Consider the following 14,042-nt stretch of genomic DNA (forward strand, 5'->3'; position numbering starts at 1 on the left):
CATTAGTTTCTTTAATTTTTTCATCTTGGAACGCAAAATCTGTAGAATTGCCGTTGAAGAAGTTCGATTTGAAAAAATGATAGAAAGCAGGATTTTGTAATCATTTGAATTAGAAACGCAATTTTATGTTACATTTCCCATTCCGTGATAAAACTGCCTTTTTTTTAATTGTGATGTATTTTATTTTTGTCCTTATTCTTCTGTTGTACTTTGAACTAAGGATTGTGATATTTATTTACTGGTTAATAGTAAAAATTGGAATAATGACACAATAAAGTTGACTCCGGAACTCAATGTTTAAATTCATATTCTTTGCAAAGAATATGTTTGAAGTAATATCCCTCTAAAATAGTTTAGAAAAATACGTTTTCTTGATAAATGTTTTCATAAAATCCGATTCATTCTAAGTTTGTAAATCACGCATACTTCTGTCTTCTGTTTTTCCGCTGCAATCAAGACATGAGCGAAAATACATTACCGTTTGGGCTGGTAGCCGCCTTCTATATTTATTACAAAATAGAGGAAAAATATATAATAATTTCAGACTCCAGCTAGTTTAATTTCAGGCATTCGAGTAGCAGGTAATAAAGCTGAAGAACTGCCTTTTGCTTTTAAATCTCTTAGTTTATTGATCAATAACAGGCAGATTAAATTTGAAAGAAAAATTAATATCTCGTGCTTTGGACAGAGCCGGCGCATATTATATCGGCTAAACATCGATTAGGCATTTAAAGCCAATCTAACTTCAGTGGTCTTAGAATTTATAAATCGTATTTCTAACGATCCACTTTTCTTCGCGTTCATTGAATGCTTTGGTTGCCTTGTTCGTGTTTGTTTTCAAGCAAATTCGTTTTACAGTATTTCAGTTTTACAGTTTCTACAGTATTTTAAGTTAAAATGAACGGTAGATTTTATTTTAATTAAATAGTTAAGCTATTTTCTTCTCAGATTTTCTTTCAAGATTTTAATGAAAATTGTAAGTTTGCTTGCATAAAAATAAATCTAAATTTCTTCGACCCTTGTTAACAAAGTAGATCCTAAACCCTTTTCAGGTTTAAAACCCTTTTTCCAGCTACTTCACTAGAAATGCCTTCTAGAACTGGCTTTTTGTAGCATTTGTATCACAATGCCAAACCTTTTCAGTTTAACTTACAGTTTGGTTATTTTTTTCACGGCGCCCCTGTTGAAATATTTCTATCATAACGATCACAGAAATAAAAACATATCAGGCACAGAAATAAAAACATTTTAGTGAAAAAGTATAATAATTTTAATTGATAAGAAAACATACAAATAAAAAAAACCTTCGGTAACAAATTAGAAACTAATTGTGACATGTAAGCTTCTTGATGTCTGTATAGTTTTTCAAGACAGCTATTCTAATTTTTTGCTCCACACTGATTTTCGAGCGATATTTGGTCTTTACTAGAGCGAGAGCTGAAAACCAGCACACTTTGGAAACCTCTGCCCTAATACTAGTTTTTTCCTTCATTTAATTTTTAAAGCCAAGACATTTGAAATGTGTCATTTATTCATTAAGGTTATTTAACAGTATCGCTCGCAACAGATTTAGTTGGTATTTATACATAGAAAGCTACGAAAAGTATTTAATTTTAGAAAAACTGTTGATTTTTATCGATTAATGTTTGAAAGTTTCTTATGCCCCAATACCTTTTCGATTCACTGCATATTTTATTTTTATTTTGTGATATGGAACTCCATACTGTTTTATTTAACGTAAAGATGCACTATGATAAAGATTTAGAAACATCCAATAACATTCCATTATGAAATTCAACAGCATTCCTACAACTGTGAAACTGAATTTTTTTTCCTTCTTCTTCAGAATAAGCACATGCAGTTGCAAATTATATTCTGGTTAATTATATACATCATTCTTATTAATTATCTACATGTTTAGAATTTTGAGAGCTGTGTTTAATTTTGTAATATTATTTTTTAGTCAGTTCAAAGTAGTTTTTTTAGCCTAAACGATACAATCGTGTAAGTAGTATATATGGCGAAATGACAGTAACAACTGAATTTTGGTTAAAATCCCATTAATTTAAAAACCATTGAAAACCATTTTAATTTATCAAACCCCGTTATTATATAAAATACGTTTGACCATTTTAATACACAAAATGCAATTTAACATTGATTTTGTTCCGTAGAAAAGCTATATGCATCTTGAAGGAGTATAATATATGTTCTTTGGAAAGCAAAACACAAAACTTTTAAACTAAAAAATATAAAAACTGTGATCCTAATACGTAGATTTCATTCTAACATCTTAAACATTTTAGTTGACAGTTCATTACAGAATATAAAATCTGTGCTTAAAATTAAAAGTCAAATACTAAAATATAAAAAGTATATTTCTTCATCAAAAAAATAAACGCTATGAAGAGACTGTGTACTTGTTTATTAAAGAAAGTAAATAAAGAACTTAAAGAGGTAATTGAGAATGTTTTCCATTGGATAGATTGTACAAGAGGCGCTAAAATTTCCATAACATAGCAATATTTTATCTCTGGCCAAGACACAAAATCAGGAAAATAAAATTAATAAACACTTAAAACGGAAGCAGGAACTACATACAGCGCCATTTGCTCAACAAAGGTAAAAAAAAAAGCAGAAATTATGTGCTAAGTTTTTAAACGCTTCATAAAAGAGCAAGATTTGAGTTAAAAGTTTCAATGGATTTTGATGAACACAAATTTCAAGAAATATAATTCACCTTATTCACTCAATAATTTTAATTGCAAAGAAGGAGCCTTTTAGAAGAAGCTTTAGGATATTCCACTCTTTTTTATATTATTTATTTCGAATTCATTTGACAGCGGCATTGTTCTGCGTACTTGGAGTTCTGTATTGTTTAGAATGACGTTATTGAGGACGCATTTTGATTTGTCACATCTTTGGTTGCACTTTCTTTCGACATAGATTTAGATCGAAGCATCCCTCTCCACACTACCATTTACATCGCATCTATCAAGCCTATAGCAATGAAAATAAGCACAACGATCGACCACCAAACTGAATGGATTTCTTTAGTAGTGGCCAAGGTAAATCATTAATCATAGGAAACTAATAATGCATGGGAGATATTCGTGCGTGGACAAGATTTAGCAATGAAAATAAGCACAACGATCGACCACCAAACTGAATGGATTTCTTTAGTAGTGGCCAAGGTAAATCATTAATCATAGGAAACTAATAATGGCTGGGAGATATTCGTGCGTGGACAAGATTTAGCATCATGGCCATTAGAAGATTCAAGCTTACGAGCGAAGTAAACAGTAAAAAAGATAAAAGAGCACAGTAAGCCATGAATGAGCGTAAAATTTCACACCTGAATTCGAAGAAATCTGCAATACTGGTTGCAGATGTTGTAGACGAGTAATTTTTCCATCAAAAATCCTTTCTAGACCTTGAACTAATGAAGTTGAATTAAGTTTTAATACTTCTATCACATTATTGTCCTTCGGTAACGATAGGTGAATGTACTGTGCTAAGTTAATTAGTTAGAAGTCCTTGAATAACCTTTCTATTTTTATCCTAATTCGTTTCACGACTTGAGATAATTTAAAAAAAAAAAAAAAAAATCTGAAGGCTTTCAGATTTTACATTACGCCCAAAGGGGCATTTTTTAACGTTTTGTGTGTTACATTTATTTATTAAATGTCATGTTCTTCGCACTTAAACCATAAAATTCAATTCAACAGAAATATCCAAAAATAATTTTTAAATGAGTATATCTTTAGAATTTAGAATTTCCGATCACAATTTCGCGCGCTAGAGATAATAATGTTTATATATATATATATATATACATATAATTTTTTTTCGTACAATGTTGCCATTGCTCGCTTTGAAATCGCTGAGTTTGTTAATCAAAAATTCCTTAAACTGTTATAAAATATTAAATCGATAATAAAACAAATTCGAAATTTGGGCTTTCAGATGCCCATATTCGGTTTAAGATTGCATTATTCAAAATTTGGTGGCTCTAGGTACCGTTGTTTTATCACAATGCGCGAAACATATATACATTTATACAGATTCTTCATTATTTAATTTCTTTAAATATAACACATGGGCATTTGGTGGCAACGATTTAAAAAGTAAACCGACATTTAAAGTTTTCAACGCAAACGAAATTAATAGCCCTTCTGGGCTAACGCCTTTGGGCTAAAAATACTAACTCATCTTATTGATATAAATTAGCCATTAATAGTTATTATAAAAAAGAAGAAAGGTATAAATGATTTTAAAGAGTCTAGTTAGCGTAATTTCTCGAGTTCAGTTAGTAACGTCTCTGCTATAAACATGGATTTACTTTACTGATCACTGTGTCTGTGGGGACATAGAATTTCTAGATCATTATATAATGGAATGCCCCTTAATGAAACAATACAATGTTAAATCTTCTCCAACTAATGTAATTTATTTCATAAGATTCTTTATTATTTATTATTCACCGCATTCTTAAAATTTGTAAAATTATTAATCGAATTTCTGCACTTGGGAAAAGCTATTTTCCATCTCGCTTAAAAATATGAATATAGTAGTAGCACATTTACTTCTTCTAAAACTTCATTTCTTTATTTATAAGACCAAACATTTTAGGAAAATAAGATGTAAAAACTTAATTAAGAGATTATTATTTTTTGTATGATCGTTTTTATGAATATTTGATTGAATTTTATGGTCTCCGTGAACTGTAGACTTAATGAATTTTATTTTAATTATAGTTTTTTTAATTCCTCTTTCCTGTAAACATGCATTAAAATTTATACAGTTAATTTATATATTGTAACAAGGAAAATGTAAATAATTTGGTTATTATTATTCCAAATTAAAATAAATCTAGTTAATGATGGATGCGGCACAATACAAGAGCAGGTGTCTCCATCCATCGTCAACTGAACCGAAATAGTAATTAATAAAGCACCGCGTTTAACGCTTTTAAATCGCTTGGCTGGAAAACCAGACTAACAGAGAAATTAATTTGAAAACAAAAAATAAATATCTTTAGCTTTGCCAAAGGATATCATACTAGTGCGTAGAAAATAAAAATATTTTCTTTCATTTCTTTCAAATCGCCGAATTTGTTGATTAAATTTGGAAGATATTTATATTTTGGTGAGTGGCAACACATTTCTTCAAATCTCTGAGCTTTCTGATTAAATTTGAAGCAGAAATATCTTATTCTTAGCCGAGTGATAACACACTACTTTTAAGTCTCGGAAATTTGGATAAAAAGTGCATTAGTTTCCGCATTCCGCCGTTTTTTCACAATGCGAGAAACATAGTGCATACATACAATGCAGATTCTTCATTATTTGACAATTAAGATAAGCAAACAATAATAATTGTATAAATATAAAATTAGTAACACAACAAACCTTCAGTTTAACCTAGATTTGTGAATCTCAATAATAGTTGTTTCCATTCATAACAGACATTTCGATAAAAATGCGGCATCCTTGATAATGCGTTGATAAAATCACATTGTAAACGAATAAATCAGTTTCACTGATAACTCATTGTCCAAAGAGTAGGTATAAAAATGTTGTTTGTTACATAATCTATTAGTCCTTCAAATGGTGGATGCTCTCAACATGAATATTTCTTAGCGGTGACGCAAGCTGTCAGTTTTTCATCGTAATATACTTCCAAGTATATTAGAGACAATATAATACTTATTCAGCTTTACAGCTCTAATATGGTTATAGAACGTATCTATAAAACTTGATAGAAATGGCTTCCTTAAGAAATTTCAGAATCGTTATTCTTGAAACTACAAAAGAAGATACTCTACAGCGAACCAAAAGATTTTTGTTTCTCAATAAGCAGCAAAACATTTTTCAAAAGATAGCATAATATTCTGAAACGTGAACAGAATTCCAAAAATTGAGGGCAAATGTTTTTTCGCGTTTATAAATATTTATATAATGACTGCTGTATATATTACGCATAATAAGAAAAAGGCTAAAGGTTAACTTTATTTACATTTTTTTATCATTCTACAAATAATTATTATTCTAAGCAGAAATGTTTAGCTTTTACGTTTTTAATGAAAATATAAAATGCTTAATCTTGAATAATAATTACATGTAACTTGATAAAAGAAGGTAAACAGATAAAAGTCTGCAAAACTAAGGCTTTATGTTGACGCTATTTACTGAGAGTTCTTGCTTTGAATACTTTAATAGGCATCACAGTAATCGTCTTCTTGAATGTATAAATCGAGTTCAAGACCGTGATCTTTATCCTAAATTTGTGAAATTCTAGAACGTGAAAGGTATATCTGAAAATAAATTAACTGACAAATAAAGAAAAACTTCTATTTTGTTTTTGTAATAATTATTCAATTCGTTCCATTTCATTTAATTTGCAACATTTTTTGTAATCTATTTCGAAGATTAAGAGATCATTGTCTCTTTTAACAGATTCCTGAAAGCAGTATTAGACCTTGCATTTACAAATTACTGCAAGTGATTGCCGAATAGATTAGCATTTCTAATGAAAAATATTCGATTTATTTGTTATTGAGTTTACAATAGGATAGGTACTATACTTAAAATGGAAGCAATTTAGTCGCAGTTTTCTTTTTATATAAAATTTTCATTAATTCATTTGCGATCTATGAGCAGATAATAGTGTAATGATCTAAGAGTAATAATATTCTTAAGAACTGCATCTATTGATTTTAAATTAGCTTGTTAATCAATAATAGATTACATTTAAAAGTTAAATATTTTACATTTTGCCGAATGGCACCAGATTCGAATGAAGAGTGAAATAATGCAAAATCGTATTTCGAGACTAATAGCCCTTTTGGGCTATTTTATTTGTAAAGTTCTGAAATTTCTTCATTAATAAAACAGAAATATGAAAGCAAGATAACTGCAATTTTTTGAGAGCAGAGTATTGTTTGTACTGGTTAAACGACATTTTTCTGCGTGTTTTACCGATAGCGGAACAAAAAAAAAAAAAAAAAAAAAAAAAAAAAAAAAAAAAAAAAAGAATCAATAACAATAACTATTAATCTGCTTTTAAATTAGAGAAGATTGTGAAGAAGAAGAAATAAACGGAAGTAAAAAGGCTTTTGATCAGATTTCAATATCGTTTTGATCAGTACCATGATAATAAAGAATTTTAAAAAAGCGTACTTCATATTTTCCTTATTTAATGTAATTATAAGACTAATAATATTCTTTTAAACTTTAAATGTGTGCGGGATATAAAATATTGGTTATAAAATATGTGGAATAAAATATGTGCTTGACATTCACACAAATGTTATTCTTTATACAAGGTATGGATTCATTGCAGAAAACATATAAAAGAGTTAACAACTAAAGTTATTAAATATGAAAGCTATCTTTTCTATAATTAGTAATGAAATTAATAATGTATCCTATTAATCATGGTAGTAATATATATTTTATTAAAGAAATATTACAAAATCTAAAATTTATGATTTAGAGAAAGATAATACATTACGCATAGATGTGAGGCAGTTGTGTATAAGACAAAAACGAGCGTCATAAAAGTCCAAATTACCCTGTTAAAGCATCCTCTTTAACAGGTGGAAAGAAGTTCGTTATTTTAATGAAGCAAAAGTGTAATGCAGTCGGTTATTACTTCTTCAGAGTAAATTTTCGGTTAAGAAATTATAAAAAGCTATTGTGTAAATTTAATAGTATGCCAGCTAATTAACATGCTTTTACTAGGAAATTATAAAGATTTTGTTCTTTAGTTCGTTAATCCTCCTAATGTGGCTAAAGATTCTATGAAGACTGATGTGGCTCAAACCTCCATGAAGAAGCATAATTTCTCGATTATAATTCCAAAAATCCTTCATTCGTTTGTGCATGAACTCTATAAGCGTTCTTAACATCAGAACCTTTTTCATATTAGCCTGTCTTGTTGGTTTACGTTCATTTGAATATTTACATATAGTCGGCATACGAATATATACGTCTTCAACGGTATTGAATTAGACATGTTTGAACGCTTATATACGGTTTAGATGGTTAAAGGCTGTAGTATATTTACAATTAATTAACTAGCTATGTTTCTAGCTTAAAGCAGTTAAGTATAACGTTTTGGGATCTTGTAAAGAAAGACAGCCGAAAGCATTCCGCTTTTGATTCTTCAAAATTTAATAAAATTGTATTAAAAAAATCTCAAAATATTAAAATAAAAGATTCTTAAAACTGGATATCAGAAACAAAAGTAAATTTAGAAAGTTTATTGGTACAACAGGTTCGGTATTTTTCACTACTGCGCCGGTGGCAAAGTATCTGTTTGTGCCAGTCAGATTGAATTTATAAGGCTCCACCCTTTACCCCAATTTTGATAGAAAGCAAGTCTATGTAGGAATTCTACAACACCTGGTACTGTTATTCCTCTGTTCACCAAACAACATGCATGCCGGTATTGACTAAAGTCATTCGAAACCGATTGAAATTAGCTAAATGGTCTCATTTAACCATTGTACCGATTACTGGAATTCTTAAAATAATTAATACTTGAGATGTCTAAGCAATTTGACAATCTGAAAAAAGGAGGCGAAATTTATTTAAATACGTTAATAAAAAATATTGAAATTTCGAAATTTTATAATTTAAGTAGGAAAAATATTTAGCAACTGGACAATTTTAATATTAAACTATGTAATGCTGTAAGAAACAGTTAGTCAGTTCTCGATTTACCGGAATAATACCGGAAACGATTGCCACGGTTAACTTAAACTCATGGTTAAACAAAGAGTGAGTTATAAAAACACAGGAAGGAGGAAAAACCTATATTATAATTAAGAGAAAAATGTTATTAGCAATTAGCCTGCGTTTTTAAGCAGCTTAATCAAAAGAATAAATTCATTTGGTTACGTAAATGAAATCAATATTCAGAACAAAAAGAATGCTCTATAAATAACAGAAGAATAAGTATCACCAAAAGAAACTAAATTACGAATGGCCATAAACATCAAGATATACAAAATTTTTTCCTCTTTTTGAACTTTCTATAGACAGTTTTGTTTGATTCTGATTATTTGGAATAAAAAATTTTTCATTATTACACAATAAACAAATTATTATTTTTTAATTGATCGGGTTAATCGGGAGCAGATTGTAATGGTATAAATATTAATAATATTGTTGAGAGTTAAGCATAATTCGCTAAACTGTTTCCAGAGCTGAGTTTACTGCTTTAATTTGAAAAAATTACGCAGTGTGGACTGGCAACAACTCTCAAAATTAACAATTTGCCGAGCCACTTGAATATGTAATTCAATGTGAGCGATGTGAATATCTATTTAGTAGCGTAATGCAAGACGAAAATGTCAGAGTTTAGACACGTTTCTAGTATCAAAATCAGATGCTTAATTAAATTTTGCCGAATGAATTCTTTCATTTTTAGAGTTTCAAAACATGATGCACCTTCGAATAATTTCTCCCCTCGTATTATTCAATTTTAGGAGAAAATTTACAAATATATATATATATATATATATAAAGATATATATTTTGTAAAATGTTAATATAATCGAACTGATAAAACCTCTCAAACGATGTTTAATTAAACTGCCGAAAATTTAAAAAAAAAAACCAAACATTGAAAACATGAATGTATAATTATAATTAAGTAATTTTAATTAATCTTTAAAATGTAAGCTGCACTCACTATTTCCGATCACTGCACAAAGCACGATTACAAACACCACTAGCCGGAGTAACTCCATTTTCCTTTAACCCGATCTGTGATCGGGAGCAGCCACAGTAGAACACAACTCCAACGTTCCTGTCTGGAGAAGAAAATCGTCTGCTCGTTAAAAACGAGATCTCACTCTCTAGGAAGCAAAGTCGAGAAGAAAAAAAAAAAAAAAAAAATACTTGCATAAAATCACTTTGCTTGTTTTGTTCTGTTCTAAAATGTAGGTCTTCGAGTTCTATCTGTAAAGCAAGGTGAGGAGAACCGGAATTTTTTATTTCTGGTTTTACTTTTCCGCCTCCGATTCGGGTTCTGTCGAAGCGAAAGTTTTTACTGGCAGTCGCGGTCACGGTATGCTAGCCAATTAACGGATTGTAACCATTCCTGACTGGTATGGCGGGTATTCGAATCCGATTTTTGTGGCATTTTTTTCTTTCTTTCTTTTGTATCTTGTGATTTGTTTTAAGCTTAATCGAACATGATGTGCGAGGTATTTCCCACGATTATGTAGAACAATAGACACAGCTACTAGCAATGTTTTGTGTTTGGCTGATTTTTTTTCTCAATATTAATAACAACCACCAACAGCCAAAAAAAAAAAAAAAAAAAAAAAATACTCTAAGAGTTTTGAAAGAGGAATTCTCCGAACAATAGCTCAGTTGGTTGTATTTCAGGTTAAAGTTAATTTGCAAAGAAGTCAAGTCATCAAAAACAACATGTCAGTATTCTGTTAACATGACATTGTTTGTATCTTCAACACGTGTAAAAAATTCTTTTCATTTATCAAAGATTATTTTCAAAAGCAAATTTTCAAATTTTATAGTTACTTTTGTCTCAATACTTCACGGCGATGGTTTTCAAAGGTCATTCATTTTTAGTAAACATTTTTTTTAAAATGCCTTAGGAAATGGTTTTCCATAAGCTAGTTCTCTTGCTTCTGAAAATAGGAGTGCGAGCTTTCTAAAAACTTTGCAATTCTGGTTAACATTTCAAGGTGCTGGATAATTGTCTCAAAAGTTGAAAATTGTTATATTTCATCTTACACTGTTGTTCATTTAAATAATCAAAATACATTTCAAGCACTGTAACTGGCTTTTTCGTTTCACCAAAATATTAGTCTTGCTACCCTGTTGATCATCTCTCAATACACCCATCTAAACAATTGATCAATGATAGTTTGCTTTCAGTATGTGATGTTGCTTTGATGACTTGTGGTGTCTTTGTTTTCTCTAATTACAGTTTGATACGGTAAAATGTGTTCTTTTTCAGTTTTTAAGTGCGTCGATTCTTCCACCGTATACCATCTTGTAAATGTTGATTTGTTGTAATGCTCACGCAATTTCGGACTCTGAAATCTGCACCACAGCTAGTCAAATCGTTTTTCTGCTACCTCAAAATTATCCCGTAATTCCCCTGCATGCAAACAAGTCATATATCGTCTGTATTTTACGAATTATCGATATTTTCTAAAGGTAGCATCATCTTTTAAGCTGTTACCCAGTCAGGTTTATTAGAAATTTCCACAACTTCCAACTGCCATAAATTTCTCTTTAATTCGCACGTCGAATCAATTTCATAATCATTGTTAACTTCTATCAAATTATGTTAATATTAAATGTTTCTGATGCATTACTTGAGTTTTCTGTTCCGATTACAGACTACCCCAATTAAGTTTCTACTGCTACTAATGATTTAGAAATTGGGCAGACTTTACTTGTGAAGCATCTACCAGCAAATTTAACTTTTGATAACTTTATTTACAAAATATTTTGATAGAATCAGTACAATATTTTTATTTTCTATATTTTTGAATAACATTAAATTTCTTAACTAACAACAAATGAAATAAAATAATTACGTTTATACATTGATCAGTTTACTAATAACTTTGTAAAAAATATGAAACAAGTTAGTCACTTTCTTTTGGACACTGAGCAGTCTGCCCTATATCTCATATGGGGATTGCAATTTCGGACCAATAACGGTATATTCAATAACGGTATTCGATACTTTTTATATCTTAATACCGGAATACCGGTTTTAATGCCGGTAGTAAGAATTTTAGAAAAAGAAAGAAAACACAGGTGTTTCTTTGTTTTATTTGCCAGTTTTATTAGAGAGAGTAAATATCACAAAAAAAAATAATTTGTAATTTATAAAACAGTATATAAAGAATCATAAAAAAGTAAAGAAATAAGGAACATCTTATGTATTTAAATCACAAAAAAGTGTAAATATCACTATTCAATCTGTGGTTCTATTACAAATTTTTGAAATGTGATTTTTAAAAAACTGTTACTAAGCCTGGAATGTAATTTTGTGCAAAAATTACCAGATGTCGAAAACGCTCTTTCAGCATCTACACTAGTTGATGGTATTGTTAGCAATGCGCGATATGCTTTTTTTAAGTATTTACCTCTAAATCCCTCATCTTCAAATAAATCGATTTCTCGTTGGATGGTTTTGGATATAACTAATTTCTGTATTGTATTTTGGTTTATTGAAATTTTTTTAGTTATCGCTAATTCTAATATTTGTTCAAGAGACAATTCCTTTTCACTATCGATATCGACATTAGTGTCATCATCATCTTCGATAACTGTACCGATACTGTTTTTCCCCTTTACCAAAAAAATTCCCCTTCACGGAAATAACTTTTCTCAAACTGCGTTCAATTTTATCAGTTCCTTCAATTTTTATAAATTTTAAAAATATTTACTGACTTATGGGGCATCCTCTATATCAGAGTTTCTTAAACTGTGGGTCGTCAAAAATTTTAGCAGTTTTGATATTTCTTTAACTTACTGTAATAATTTTATAATTACCAAATATTTTTACGCAATGTATCTGAAAATAGATAAAGGTAAGACAATACAGACAAAGAAAAAACGAAAACGTTTCGGCACATTCTTTTTATAATATAAACGTTCATGTTACTTGCTTTGTACGTAACGCTGTCGTTTCGTCTGTTATTTATTTAAAATTTTCACTCTGTTCTATGTCTTAAAATTAGAAATTTAAAGTTAATGACCTAAAACTGCAATAGTATTACAGTACAAATGAAAAAAATTGACAGTTTCACTCACGTGTGTTTCGGATTTATGGAGTCCCATAAAATTTTCGTAAATATATTATGGGATCTTGAGGTCGCGAAACAAATCTCAGTGATAAAAAAGGGGTCGCAACTGTAAAAAGTTTAAGAAGCCCTGCTCTATATTATTCACATAAGAGCTGCATTACTCCCCTCCAGCATGCAAGAACAGTACCTGGCTCAGCCTCACTATGGTCAATCCTGCTATAGATCAAACACTACATAATGCTGTCTGTATGTTGCCTGGAAGTGTAGTGAAAAGGAATGGCGTAGCTGCTCAGAAAATATGGTTTCTGACTCCGGATAACCTGCAGCTATTTTTTCAGATTAACTTTGGAATATTAGATCAATTAGTGCAGATAAATCAGTAAAGAAGTCTATCAAATCATACTTGGGGAATTTCAGACAAAGGGTATTATGATTTTTCCAGCAGATTGTGTTACACCCTTCTCGTTGGTGAAACAGCTTGTTTCTTTTGCTTGAAAGCTCCACTTTCAACTCGATGGTGAAGCAAAATTCTCTTTGCTTGGACACTGGTGGAAACGAAGAAGTGGAGATCCATTAACCCCGTCTGATCAAGGTCAAGAAAATCATCAAGATCAAAAGTCTGTCTTCAGCGTAACTTCAAAGAAACATTAAAGAGACCATTATTCGTGAGAGTCTACGATCATTTGATAATACTTATGATACCCGTCTGGTACGAAAATTGCAGTACTGAAAATATGCAACTCAAGAACAATGCCGCAAATTAGCAGGTCAGATATATTGTGGTGTAAAATATTCTTCGGTCATCTTCAATCACCTCATAAACGTAAGCAGTTATGTTCTTCTATCGCCAACGAACTGAGATCTCTACTTTTTATTCATGCGCTATCAGTGCCGGATTATGATGAAATTTCAAAGATTTGTAGATACAGGGGTTGGACAAAAATATGGAAATACCTTTAAAAAAACATGTTTCTTTGCTTAATATGGTGTAGGAAACCCGTTGGCATCCAAAACAGCTTGCAGTCTTCTCAGAATGGATAAATACAGTTTCTGTATGTTTGCCAAGGGAATATTATACCATTCTTCCTGCAAAACGGTGGCAAGTTCAGATAACGATGTTGGCGGTGGATAACGAGAACCCACTTTCCGTTCCAATGTAGACCACAAAGGTTCGATAATATTCAGGTCTGGTGACTGTGGTGGCCAGGGGAGATGGGACAACTCATCCTCGTGC

At 30.4% G+C, this 14,042-nt stretch overlaps 1 protein-coding gene across 1 annotated transcript in view; it reads right to left on the bottom strand.

Moving 5' to 3' along the window:
* The window catches only part of LOC118183612 (uncharacterized), a 65,037-nt gene extending 55,175 nt beyond the window's left edge, over window positions 1-9,862 (bottom strand). The window contains exon 1 of the mRNA XM_035353205.2: window positions 9,703-9,862. Coding sequence (XP_035209096.2) covers window positions 9,703-9,760 — 58 coding nt within the window. The 5' untranslated portion in view covers window positions 9,761-9,862. The remainder of the gene's footprint in view (window positions 1-9,702) is intronic.
* Window positions 9,863-14,042: the final 4,180 nt, after the last annotated feature.

The sequence above is a fragment of the Stegodyphus dumicola genome, chromosome 4, assembly GCF_044657685.1.
Source record: "Stegodyphus dumicola isolate Sdum_Otavi_A_Nest chromosome 4, ASM4465768v1".
Classification (NCBI taxonomy): Eukaryota; Metazoa; Arthropoda; class Arachnida; order Araneae; family Eresidae; genus Stegodyphus; species Stegodyphus dumicola.